General features: G+C 44.9%; 1 protein-coding gene across 1 annotated transcript in view; it reads left to right on the top strand.

The window, feature by feature from the left end:
• SNX1 (sorting nexin 1) overlaps window positions 1-14,114 on the top strand; it is a 33,448-nt gene that overhangs the window by 3,717 nt on the left and 15,617 nt on the right. Inside the window, exons 2-7 of the mRNA XM_053272936.1 lie at window positions 215-317; window positions 1,430-1,563; window positions 3,659-3,725; window positions 8,112-8,155; window positions 12,150-12,291; window positions 13,234-13,312. Of these exons, the coding sequence (XP_053128911.1) occupies window positions 215-317; window positions 1,430-1,563; window positions 3,659-3,725; window positions 8,112-8,155; window positions 12,150-12,291; window positions 13,234-13,312 (569 nt within the window). The remainder of the gene's footprint in view (window positions 1-214; window positions 318-1,429; window positions 1,564-3,658; window positions 3,726-8,111; window positions 8,156-12,149; window positions 12,292-13,233; window positions 13,313-14,114) is intronic.

Below are 14,114 nucleotides of genomic sequence, written 5' to 3'. Positions count from 1 at the left end.
TGTCAGTCATATAGTTGAAAGCTGAACCAATAACCACTATTACAAATTAATGAACCACTTTTGGTTCATTAGTGACCACTTTTGTGTTGAGGGGTTCAAGTGCAATGTAGCCAAGAGACTTTAGGTTTGTATTCAGGTTTGGTTTGACTCCTTATAAGCATCTGGGTGTATCCTTCATTGATGAATCTTGTAAAGTCTTTCTTTCCACTTCTAGAGTAAGCCGATGTCCCCTAAGAAGGAGCCCCCTGTTCCAGTAAGAACCGATTCCAGGACAAATGGTGTTCAGGAGGAGCAGGAGGAGCAGGACTTATTTGCAGGTATGTTTTCCCATGCATAGTGGTTAAAAGCAGAAGGTAGAGGTTGATAGAGGGGTGTGTGTATGTGTTTGAATAAGGCTTGGGAAGTTAAGGATGCCTTAATTACACAAGACTCAGACTGTGTGCTAATGCACGTGTCCCTCCAGTGTAAGTGCTGCAAAAGTACTCTGCCAGAAACTCTCTCATTGGCCCAGCAAGCCTATTTGTAGGACTGTCGTCTGCCAAAATCCATGGGGAGTAACTGCTAACACTTGACAAAAATTGGGCTTTCAGTTTCTGTTCTAAAGAGAGGCTCAGGGTATGTAAACCAGTATTTATCTGAATCCAAAAAGGATCTTCAAAGACAAACTAAAATTGCTTGCCTGCTTTGTTTTTAATATGGTTGGAATACACTCATTGCATTCCTAATTGTGGTAAAACCACTTTTCCTGTTGCTGACTGCGACAGTTCTTATGATGCATAGATGCAGTAACTTTTTGGATAACCAGATGTGGATGATGGTTCTAAGGCTGGGAGTGTGCTTGCTTGCGTCTGTCTCATTTTCAGAGGGCCTGCTGGTTTCACTTCTCAAAATCAACCCAGAGCCTTTTTGCTAAACCAGTTTCGTGAAGCATGGAAGTTCAGCAAGAGGAAAAATGAGCCACCTGATGTGCATCAACTTTGTTTCTGGGTGGATAACTCGATTTACATGCTGCATGTCTTTAAAACTGGACAAGCAGCCAGATATGTCTGAACTAATGAGACTTGGCTATTGACAAGAGGAAGTCTTATTCATGAACCGAATTGACATTCGGGATGGCAGCTTGAAATGTAATGTGGAATATGACGCAAGATGGTTTAGATGCTGTTGCATGAGAAAATCTTTAAACTTGTATCGTGGCTGGCTGGTACAACAGGAAACAAGTTGGATTGCATGTTTATATTCCTGGAACTAAAGATTTAAATAGAATAATGCTCCTATTATTCATCTACTGAATGCAAGTCTCTCTGATCTGATTGCTCTTCATATTTGCTGCTGTAAGGGAAGAATAATCTCTAGTAGTTTCTCTTGTTAAATGCCTGGAGAAATTGTGCAGATTGTTCCTAGTTATATAAATCTGGTTGTTTTGCAGATGCCACAGTAGAACTGTCTTTGGATAGCACACAAAACAACCAGAAGGAGACAGCTACTGTGTTCAGTCCTGTACCTTCCCTAGAGAAAACGGCAAATTCTTCTTCCAAGCACCAGTCAAAAACCTATGAGGAGGTATGTACTACTGTGTCCGGCTAGCTGTATAGTTTGTTCGGATGCATCCTGGGAAGGTGAGTGGTGGTGACCAAATGGGAACGGATGGTCTCCTCCCGCCGCCCCACCCCCGTAGTTGCTGACTAGACACTGCCAGCTCATTGGTTGGCCCGATGCTGTGTCCCATTGGTCTTTCTGGCACCACACTTGCAAAACGGATGAATCAGGAATATGTGGGGGGGGGGTCCTTTTTGGGTGGCAGGGGGAGGCAATAATAGGATCTTGGAAGGAGCTTTGGGAATTCCAGCTCTTGCATTTAAAATGGCTTATTGGGCTATCTTCTGGAAATGCTTTTGAGGCAGTAGCCACAACTCCAGAGGATGGCTGGGTTCATGCACAGAGGATGACATGAGGGTTGTCCTGGTTCTCAGTGGCTGAGAACTTGGATTGTGTGGCGATGCCTGACTGCAGAACTCAAGTCACTTGGACTGAACTCTGTGGCTTCTAACCTGCTGCACCTCAGTATGCGTTTGAGCAAAGTTCAGTTTTATTGGCTCCTATTGAACCAATATCTATTCTGGTTTTTGCTGTTTGCTTGTGGATTGAGGGGCGGGGTTTCCGATGCTACCATAGAAGAGATTCTTTCTCTGGTCGCTACCTGCTGGTGGTGGCAGGGGCACCCAGAATCTGGCCTCTGAGAGAGCTTGAGCAGAAGGCAACTTCACACGGGAGCATAAAACAGGGAAGAAGCAATGATCATATCACTAGGCAGGCAGAAATGCTGCAATTATTCTCTAGGACAGAGGGGCCTGTATGGACACTTTGCATTTGGAAACAAAACTGCTGTCGCTGCATACAGCAGCAGCCGTTCGTTTACTACAGTAAGGACTGAGCACAATCTTGGGAGAGGAATTACTGCAGGTCCAGACTACTATTGCTTCAGCAGGATTTGCTACCCTAAGATGTAGGGATGTGCACAAGCCGGTTCAGTGCCTCCTCTTGGAAGTGCCTAACCGGCTCGACAGGGCAGGGAGTGGTTCCTTTAAAAATTAGGTCAGGAGCTCCTGAACTGCTTGCCACTCTTCTGCCTCGGGTGCCCCCAGCCATGTGGAGGCTACAGAGACTAGTGCCACAGCTCTGCACTGGTGTCTGCAAAGTGGGTGTCGATGCCAGAAATGGCGGCAGGGCAGAGGCGTACCTGATTCTTAAAGGAACCACTCCTGGCCCCCTGAGAGGGTGCACAGATGGCTCATGCACATTCCTGTTAAGCTCTAGTTTCACTGAAATGGAATAAAATCGCACTTTAAGCTGAACTCTTTTGTTCTTGTTAGCATTTGAGTGCTGTGGTCTTGGAGGCTAGGTAAACTGCTAGGCTGTCTTCAGCCGAACTTTATAAAACCAAATCCTAACCTCTAACTTGGCAAAGAGGCACCTTTGAACGTGGTGATTCTCTTTATTGAGCAGTGGGGAGAGTAACTGGCCCTGTCCACCCCCAGCACAGTACCTCCAGTGACTGCTGCTGGTGTCTGTCTTATGTTTCTTTTTAGATTGTGAGTCCTTTGGGGACAGGGATCCATCTTATTTATTTGTTGATTCTCCGCGTCAACCGCCCTGAGCCATTTTTGGAAGGGCGATATAGAAATCGAATGAATGAATGAACCTGCTGCTCTTAACACGATGTGTAAGATGCTAAAATACATCAGGGCTCTTCTCATGAACTTTAACTGGGTAGGACAAGCTCCTGCCAAGTTTCAGGAGCTGCCTGTGCTCCCAATTTCCAGTCATGTGCAGGTTAAAAGCTAGGTCAGAAGAGGGGAAAGTGATCATGTGGGTTTTCTTCTACCTTGATAACTTGCTGGATAGGACGACATTGGAGCCTGCACCCACCTCCCACATGATTGCTTCTCCTTTTTACTGAAAACTGGGAGCATGCACAGCTCCCAAAGCTAGATAGGAGCCTTGTCCTTCCCAGTTAGTGGCCATGAGAACAGCCCTTTTGTTTCAAAGCCTCCAACTTCGACTTGTATGCCCTGGACAAGGATTGGCACTGTGTGTTGATGATGTACTTCTGTTTCTGTGTGTACTTTCTGTGTGTGTACTTCTGTTTCTCATATAGTTGGAAGAAGAAGAACAGGAAGACCAGTTTGAAATTACAGTGGGAGTGAGTGATCCTGAGAAAATCGGTGAGTCTTTGAGATGGAAGTGATGTGACGTAATTGAAGGGGAAAGCTGCTTGGGTTTTTGTCTGTTGCCATACGAACCTAGGAAGCTGCTTTATACTGCTATTACGACAAATATTTATATGCCACTCTCCAACAAAATTCTCAAAGCGGTTTACATAGAAAAATACATAAATTAGATGGTCCTCTGTCTCCAAAGGGCTCACAATCTAAAAAAATGTAATGCAGATACCAGCAACAGCCATTGGAGGGATGCTGTGCTGGGGTTGGATAGGGCCAGTTGCTCTCCCCTGCTAAATATACCACTTTAAAAGGTGTCTCTTTGCTCAGTTAGCAGGGGTTATACTGAGTCAGACCCTTGGTCCATCTAGCTTAGTATTGTCTACACAGACTGGCAGTGGCTTCTCCAAGGTTGCAGGCAGGCGTCTCTCTCAGCTAGAGACACCAAGGAGAGAGCTTGGAACCTGGATGATCTTCCTAGAGTGGCTCCATCCCCTAAGGGGAGTATCTTCTAGTGCTCACATGTAGTCTCCCATTCAAATGCAAACCAGGGCAGACTCTGCTTAGCAAAGGGGACAATTCATGCTTGCTACCACAAGACCGGCTCTCCTCCTAAGACATGCTCTCTTTGGAAGCTAAAAGTGCTCAAATCTGAACCTATTACAAAGCAAAGATGGTATTCAGATTTGCAAATCCAGCCCGAGCAACTTGTCTTTCAGAAACACAAAGCTTGTATGGGATTTCAGATGGTGGGGTGGTGGGGGGAGTGAACATCAAGTACCGCCAGGAGAGGAGCAGCATAAATAGTTGCAATATTGGGCTGAAAGTGAACTTGCAAAATGGCTGGAGTAACTCTTGTTGATATCTTTGCAGTTGGTGGTTTGCAGTAGCAGTAATCTTGGCTTCATAACCTGTATATGTCCATGTGCACCAAGGGTGTACAGTAGAGATAAGAGAAGGTCCAGTCTGAAGTTTGGTGGCTGCTGGTTTTTGTCTTGACTAAATATTAGCCTCTTGGTAAAGCTAGATTTTCTTCTTTTCCTAACATGGTTGTGTCCCTTTGTTGCTGTGGTGCAACTTAGGCCTCCCTGCAGATGTTGGCCTACAACTCCCATAATTCCCTGGCTGTTGGCCACTGCCTGGGGATTTTGGGAGTTGTAGTCCAAAAACCACTGGGGGACCCAAGTTGAGCAGGCCTGCTGTGGTGGAAGGATTCATTCATTCATTTGATTTTTATACCACCCTTCCAAAAATGGCTCAGGGTGGTTTACACAGAGAACTAATAAATAAATAAGAGGGATCCCTGTCCCCAAAGTGTTCACAATCTAAAAGGAAATGTAAGATAGACACCAGCAACAGTCACTGGAGGTACTGTGCTGGTGGTGGTCATTGCAAAAACCTCTCTGTCAGTATCTACTATCTTGTGGGGGGTCATCTTGCTTTGTGTGAGTGGAAAACATGAGCAGGCTTCTATAACCTGGTTGCAGGAGAAGTTGGCTTTTGGAGAAGTTGAGCTGAGAGGTTCTCACTCTGAATCGCTACCTGGTCTCTGTGAAACAATAATAGCTGCAAAGCACTCTTCTAGTTACATAAGAGAATTGTTTATGCATCTTTAATTGCAGCTGCACAACAGTTAACATCCCTGTTAATACGGAAAGAGATTCTGCAAGAAGACCTCTATACTGGGGAACGTTACAAGATTTGCTTTCGGCCTTCTGGGCTTCAAAATGCATGTCCCGTGTTTCGCGGAGGGGGGTTCTGGTCAGTTCACAACCCGCTTCCTCCGACTTCAGCTGCCTTCGGTGCCATAACAGCCACTTAATTGTTCAGCCCAGGGCAGATGTGCAGAGCTCTCCCAGATCCTTGCGGTACAACAAGTTGCTGATTATGTTGAGTTCATCTCCATAGGAAGTGCAAGCAGAACTTGGCACCCCAAAGCAGTCGCACTATTGTGTGAGCGTTCAGCTGTCTGCATCCAGGAGCTTGTGGCAGGAGAGGTTGGAAGAGACCCGAACCATCCAGCCCTCCTCCTGATATTAATATCAAGGACATTATAGCCTGCTTTTAGAAAGAAGAGAAGTCCTCAAACTCGTTTTTGTGGCACAAGAAATGAAATAATGGTTTTCTGTCTCGGAGGGACTCGAAACGAGAGACACGAGGGAGACACCAGTGAACGACCATAGGGGGAAAGGGGGCTAAACAAAGGCAGTTCTCCCCCTGCTCAAGATGAGAGTGGCCGTTTAGCAGGGGATACACTAGGCTGGTGTGCCATATTGACTTGCTCCGAGTCGGTTCCAAAAGTGGGGAGTTAAAACTCCCCATGTCTGGAGCAGGCTAGCACCATAGTTCACCCGAAAGGTCCCTCCTGGTGCCTAAGTGTGAACTACTCACTTTTGGAGCTCACGGACTCCCTTAAGGGACATGTCCCTCCTGGTGCATGATGGGGTGAGTCAGCTCCAGGAGAGACATGAGGCATGGCAATGAATGAGAATAAAGGTTATATAGGAATGAAGAGTGAGAAGGGAAAACAGGTTGCTTGCCTGTAATGATCTGGATAGTAATCGGTTGTCATTCATGAGTGGGTTTCTGCGCTTGCGCAGGGACCTCTCGGATAGACTAATTCGTTCCTCTTTGCACCCCTCCCTAATCTGCATGAGCTCAGTATGACCGTTAATTCTGGCAGTTGGGGGTGCCTTTTGCCACTGCCAGCATGTTGAGACCTCCTAGAAGTTGCACTAAATAAAAATTGTGCCATAGCAAAGCCGCCACCAAAAAAGGTGTCTGGGGGTGACAGTGTGACCCATCTTCTTAAAATGTAAATGTGCCCAAGATGAAAAATGTGCAGCATTTAAGGCATGACTCGGGGAAATAGAAACCTCCCCAGCTTACTTAACTTGACCCTTCAGGGAAACATTCACCGTCAATTTAACTTCCCAGTTTACGGAGGTAGGAAGTGTCCAGATTAGTGGCATCTGACCTGGATCTGTTGCTTCTGATTCTGCTCTGGCACACAAGAACAATTGCTGTCTTTATGGCAGGCTTTGTTTAAAATATTTGGACATCCTAACTCCATTTAAACTATATTGTAGGCTAGCTGCTTCTTGTTTGCTAACTTTAAAAAAAATTGCTGAAAGGCAAAATTATCCTCCAGTAGTATTCTGTTTAGTTCCAAATGTTCTTGGACTTAGCACATCCAAGATGCGGCCCAAAATTCTACATGCCTTTGTAACAACATCACCCTGTTGGCAGCTGGATCAGTTGATGCTAGGAATTGTCTTGGTACTTCTAGGAATTGTCTTGGTGCTGGTGCTTGCTTCGTTGCATTTAAAATTGATTTATTGTTTAGTGTGGACAGAGTGTCAACCCACTGTTTAAATGTTACTTAGACATGTGTCTTATTCTTTTATACTTGCATATTTGGTAGCAGAAGTGGAACTTCAAGCTAGCTAAGACTCCTTGAGACTAGAGAGATGCAGTTACTGAACTGTGATACAGTTCAGCAGAATTGCAGCAATACAACAGCGTCTGTGGTATCTTTTTGACAACGCTTCTTAAAAAGCAAGTTCCTAGCCCTTGAGTCTGTGTTCAGATGAAACATGTGGATTTCACCTTGTAAATCTTTAGAGGCCAGAATGGAGCAAAGTAGGATTCTTGTGGTGGTGGGTGTGGGATGGAATCGGGTTTCAGTGCTTGGTACACCTTTGTCCTTCTGTCTCCCAAATAACAACTCTCTGGCTCCTTGGATGCAACCTCGCACCTCAAGATCATGTAGTCTGTGCAATGTACTCATTAACAAATGAGGGGGAAACTCTTTTTACTGCACGTACCACAGTTTGAATTGCCCTTGGGTCTCTTTGGAAGGTACATGTCCTGCTACTACAACAACAGTTATTTTAAATGTTTTTAATGTTAATGGTTTTAATGTTTAAATGATGTTAATTGTTTAGTTGATTTGATGTTTAAATGATTTTAACTGTAAAGAGATGCATGTTGTGGGCGGTATAAAAATATGTTAAATATTTATATACTGCGCTTCAACCAAAGTTCTCAAAGCAGTTTACATAAGAAAAATACATCATTAGATGGGCCCCTGTCCCCATAGGGCTCACAATCTAAAAAGAAACAAGGCAGGTACCAGCAAGGGCCACTGGAGGGATGCTGTGCTGGGGTTGGATAGGGCCAGTTGCTCTCCCCCTGCTAATTTCCTAAGGCCATCTGGTGATGGGCCACGTGTACAATGTATGCTGTGATTCTCAAACCTCTCGGAAAGGAGGATCCACAACTACTGGAACCAGTTTTCTTATATCCAGTCTCCACTAGGAGGCGGTGTTCACCACGACTTCCGTATCAGTGTGTTACAGGTGACTGAGATGCACTTTCTTTCCACAGGGGATGGTATGAATGCCTATGTAGCCTACAAAGTCTCAACACAGGTATGTTATGTTTTGGTGCTGATGAATGAGAAGTAGTTGGCTTCCTTTTAAGTTAATGTTTACTCATGCACTGAGCATCTGTACAGTGCTATCTGGTGTGCAAAGCGCTTTCCATGTATGACCTTGATGTATCCTTACAACAGTCCTGTGAGGTAGGTATGTAGTACTGCCTTGCAGCCCGGGCTGAAAGGGAGCAACTTGCCTAAGGGCCTTTGGTGAATTCCCTAAGGCCCACTTTGTGAATTCATGATGGGCAAAATTCAGATTGGAAGTCCTGACTTGCCATTCAGTCTGCTAGCCACTAAGCTACACCAGCTCTAATAAAATATTAAAACATTCATTGCATTAAGGACATTAAAACATTCAGGACATGAGCCAGTCTTCCATTTAGGCTACTGAAACTCGCCCTTCCTCTTGCGCTGCACAATAAAACGTGGGTGGCTGAGCCATGTTCCTCTAACCTACTAACAGTTTTTGTTTGAAATTTTCAGTTCTGCATGCTCAAGATTTGCCCCCGGTTGAGGATTCGTGCTGTTGAATTCTCTAAAGCCTGTAAACCAAGGTGCATTGGTACGCTGCATCACTGGGAAATTGCTTATGCTCCGAGGCCACTAGGCACTGTAACACCCCAAGCCACACTTGTTGAGCAGCACCGAGTCTATCCAAAGGGCCATTCCTGGCTGCCATCAGCCAGTCATCCTCTAGCTTCCCTTGGAGCAGTCTGAAAAGCTGCAGTGACACAGTATGTCGGCAGGTTCCTACCTTCTGTGCAACCATTCTCTACTATGGTGATCTTCACTATTTTTTCAAGTGGGAGCCACTCTGGCAAAGAAAATCGCTTCAGTGTATGTGGGACGTTTGTTACTGTGCTGACCTCTGCTTTTCTCTGTGCTGTGAGGGCCTTTTAAGAGAAAGAGGAAGGACTACATTTCCCAGCACTCTGTGCAGGGGCCCAATAGGGCGCCATCTCCCTTAAAGGGGCCTCTGTCCCTGGCTGCCACAAATATTTATATATCGCACGTTAACAAGTTTCCCAAGCAGTTTACGTAGAGAAACAATAAATAAGATGGATCCCTGTCCCCAAAGGGCTTGCAGTCTAAAAAGAAACATAAGATAGACACCAGCAGTCACTGGAGGTACTGTGCTGGGGGTGGATAGGGCCAGTTGCTCTCCCCTGCTGAATAGAGAGAATCAGTATGTGCACAATATAAGTGGAAAATCAGACATCACCATGACCTGGCAATGGCTTAAGAATGGCAACTTGAAGAAAGAAACAGAGGGTTTGATACTGGCTGCACAAGAACAGGCACTAAGAACAAATGCAATAAAAGCAAAAGTGGAAAAATCCACAACAAACAGCAAGTGCCGCCTTTGTAAAGAAGCAGATGAAACAGTGGACCACCTAATCAGCTGTTGTAAAAAGATCACACAGACAGACTACAAACAAAGGCATGACAAGGTAGCAGGGATGATACACTGGAACATCTGCAAAAAATACAAGCTACCTGTAGCCAAAGATTGGTGGGACCATAAAATTGAAAAAGTTGTAGAAAATAAAGATGCCAAAATATTATAGGACTTCCGACTACAAACAGACAAGCATCTGCCACACAATACACCAGATATAACTGTAGTTGAGAAGAAAGAAAAACAAGTCAAATAATCGACATAGCAATACCAGGGGATAGCAGAACAGAAGAAAAAGAAATGGAAAAAATCACAAAATACAAAGATCTACAAATTGAAATTGAAAGGCTGTGGCAGAAAAAGACCAAAATAATCCCAGTGGTAATTGGCACCCTGGGTGCAGTTCCAAAAGACCTTGAAGAGCACCTCAACACCATAGGGGTCACAGAAATCACCATCAGCCAATTCCAAAAAGCAGCTTTACTGGGAACAGCCTATATTCTGCAACGATATCTATAACAGCAACAACATTGATAATAAAATTCTGGCATCCCAGGTCCTTGGGAAGGACTCGATGTCTGGATAAAACAAACCAGTCAATAACACCTGTCTGACTGTGTAAACAATAATAATAATAGATGGCCCATCCATAGACTTTAAATGCCACATACTTTAAGATGCTTGCTGAGTTCAGCTTGTTGATCTCCTTGCATCTTCTCTTGCTCAATATGTGGGTGATGATCTGTCAAGGCTTGTCTTGGACAACAAGCTGTTCAGGAAAATAACTGCCTCGCTTTCATTTTGAATGGATGCCAGGCATGTTGACAAAGCGCTGCAAGCTGTTGCTAATGGTTTCTTAGCAATGTCTCATCATCCACTTTCTTGGACCAAACTGATCCGTGCATCATCTCTCTGGGACAGTACAGTATTTCCTTCCTGCTCTCCCATATTGATTGGTCTCTTACCCTCTGTGGCATTAAAGCAACACAGGAAGTAGCCTTTCTGATTCCAGAGAGCGCACTTCTAAGGCGAACATAAATGGGCTGCCCTGGCAAGATTAGGCTGGTTCAGATCTACAATTCAGGGAAGAGAGCTGGCAAGATTAGGCCAGTTGTAGAGACTGGGTTGAAACTTGGAAGAAAAAGCCCTCTCAAAGTCTGATATGGTGGGGACTGGAAGCTGTTGATTAAGAGTCACTGTTATAGGGATGAGCATTTCTGGATTCTTTTGAGACACTATTTTTTCCTTCATAATCCTGATTATAAACACAGCATACCATTTCTAAGCAGAAAGTCTGTCATTTAGAGCTGGCAACCCAGTTCAATTACTAAAGCTTTGTTCTGAGGGTTAGCTTTCACTTGTGTACGACTTCTGAGGCTGTTCTCCATTACTGAAATTCACCAGCACAAATGGCCTTTCTTAAGAACAAGTGGGAGCTTATGAACCTTTCTCATCCTGGATTACCTTGGAGCATCTGTACTGAATACATGTATAGGTATTGAATAAATCCGTTAAAAAGTAGGTGGCTGAAATTAACCTTTTATTCATGGCCCTACAAATATAGCTTTCCATAGCACCCACCACAATGCGGATAGTTCTGTTTTCCAACTTTATCTCCCTGTCGGCCAACTGGCAAACGTGGGCTACGATTCAAAGGGTAACTCATCGGTAACTCATACAGTAACTCATCAGTGTGCTCAAGTGGATTTTGGACTCTGTTGCCTGAACATCCCCTCCAGTCTGCATGGTAAACCAGTTTTGAAATGGAGTGCTGTTTCCCATGCTATACCACAAGCTGCTTTCCTGTTCCATTGGAACAGGAAACTCCCAGATGCATCTGGCTGGCTGCTGTGATGGACCTTTGGCCTGATCCAGCAGGGCTTTTTAAAAATTTATTACATTTCTTTACCTCCCTAGCCAAAGGCATTTCAAACAGCATTTTCAAGTTTCAAACAAATTTGAAAACTGTTTAAAATCATTTTAAGACCAGTTAAAAGCCCTTAAAGTCAACTTGCTTGTGTTCTTAAAATTGCACATGGCCCTTGCCCAAATAACACTTTGAATCCTAGCTGTGCTTAAGGTACCTTGGAGTACAGCAGCTCCATCTCTAACAGTGTATATACATATCATTCTGGTTAGGTTCAAATTAAAGAAGGTATACTTTGTAAATATATACCAAATGGCACTTTATAAATACATACCCGATGTCTGAACTGCTAAGATGCATATCATGAATATTTTATTACAGTTGTAACGTTCAGATAAATCAGTACTAGTTCAGCGGTTTGTGTTGGACTAGGATTGGGGAGACCAGAGTTCAAATCCCCCTTCAACCATGAAACTCACTGAGTGATTCTGGCCTAACCTACTTCCCAGTGTAGTTGTGAGGGTAAATATAACCAAGTACACTGCTTTGGGCTCCTTGGAGGAAGAGTGGAATAGAACTGTGAAATATTTCAATGCTCAACATATTTTGCTAGGGGGGAAATGGCCTTCTGCCTGCTTTCAACACTTAATGTAAATTGCACTTTCAGACAATCTGGCTGTGGAGCATTCCATGTCTCCTGACTCTGGTTTATCTTCTCAGACCACTTTGCCAGTATTCCGAAATGCTCAGTTCTCAGTGAAGAGGCGATTCAGTGATTTCTTGGGATTATATGAGAAATTGTCGGAGAAACATGCGCAAAATGGATTCATTGTCCCTCCACCTCCTGAGAAGAGCTTAATAGGTGAGGCTCAGCAACACGTGTGCTGATATTGTAATAGGTGGGCACATGGAGCAGGAAACAGCCGAGCAGGAGTTCATAAAAACTTTTGACAGTCAACCAAAGGCTTGCTAGGTATTACTGTTTCCTCTTGCACTACAAAGATTCCACTTAGTATACATTATGGGCTGCACAACTTTGGCCCTCCTGCAGATGTTAGACTACAACTTCCATCACCTCTGACTTGGCCGCTGGGGATGATGGGAATTGTAGTCCGACAGCTGGAAGGCTGAAGTTGTATGGCCCTGCTTTAGGGGCTCTAGAACAGGGTTTCTTAACCTTGGGCTCCCAGATGTTGTTGGACTACGACTCCCAGAATCCCCAGACATGGCTCTTGTGGCTGGGGATTCTGGGAGTTGTAGTCCAGCAACATCTGGGGGCCCAGGGTTAAGAAACCCTGCTCTAGAAGCTTATCTGACCTGCTTCAATCAATTTCCATTTCATATATGAAGTTGGCTGTCTCCCACAAAAGCTCATGCTCAAATGTATCGTGAAAACCTCTTGGCAATTAGCCTATAGAGGATTATCAGTTTCCCTTATTAGTTTTCAGCCTCTTTCTAGAAACCATACCAGCCCTTTCTCCATGTTGCCTGTCTCCAGCTTTTGCGTTGCTGCTGCTTCTGGGTGCTGCACTGAATGCTGTGGCTGCATATCCACTTTTCTAGGGCTACTTTGGACGAACTGTGTGTGCTTGATTTGCATCCTTGACCTTCGCCTCTCTGGCTCTTGATTTGCTCTGCCGTGATGGTTGACTAGGCACAGGGCTTGAAGAGCTGAGAGGAGTGTTTTCAAATGGGCTGCTCACGTTTTCAAACGGGCTGCTCGTTGGAGAAGAACGTGCCGCCCGGTGGGAGCCAAGCTTACTGTGCTGCATCTACAGCCTCTGTGTCTTCACTTTCGTTCCAGGAATGACCAAAGTAAAAGTGGGGAAAGAAGACTCCTCCTCTACAGAATTTCTAGAAAAAAGGCGCGCTGCTTTAGAAAGGTAAAGTATTTGAACATAGAGAAGAGCCCTTCTAGATCAGGCCCTCTAGTCATAGGAATATAGGAAGCTGCCATATACTGAGTCAGACCATTGGTCCATCTAGCTCAGTATTGTCGACACAGACTGGCAGCGGCTTCTCCAAGGTTGCAGGCAGGAATCTCTCTCAGCCCTATCTTGGAGATGCTGCCAGGGAGGGAACTTGGAACTTTCTGCTCTTCCCAGAGTGGCTCCATCCCCTGAGGGGAAGATCTTACAGTGCTCACATATCGTCTCCCATTCATGTGCTACCAGGGTAGATCCTGTTTAGCCTTGCTACCGCAAGACCAGCGCTCGCTCTCTCTCCAGCATCCTGTTTCCCACAGTGGCCCACTAGATGCCTCTGGGAAGCCCACAGGTAAGAACTGAAAGCATGCTCTCTCTTGCTGTTGCTCCCCTGCAACAGGTATTGAGAGGCATCTTCAGATTGCAGTTGGAGGTGGCTTGTAACCACCAGCCATTGATAGACCTGTCCTCTATGAACTTGTCAAAGCCCCTTTTAAAGTCATCCAAGCTAGTGGCCATCACCACCTCCCATGGCAAAGAATTCCATAGATTGATTATGCACTGTGTGGAAAAAATACTTCCTTTTGTCACTCCTAAATTTCCCAGACGTCAGTTTCATGGGATTACCCCTGGTTCTAGTGTTGTAGGGAGAAAAATTTCTGTCCGCTATTGTCTCCCCTTAGTTGCCTCTTTTCCAAACTAAAAAGCCCCAATTGCTGTAACTTTGCCTCCATAAGGATGGTGCTCCAGGCCCCTGATC

The sequence above is a fragment of the Hemicordylus capensis genome, chromosome 10, assembly GCF_027244095.1.
Source record: "Hemicordylus capensis ecotype Gifberg chromosome 10, rHemCap1.1.pri, whole genome shotgun sequence".
Taxonomy (NCBI): Eukaryota; Metazoa; Chordata; class Lepidosauria; order Squamata; family Cordylidae; genus Hemicordylus; species Hemicordylus capensis.
The sequence above is the reverse complement of the archived record's forward strand: the minus strand, read 5'-3'. Positions and strand labels throughout refer to the sequence as shown.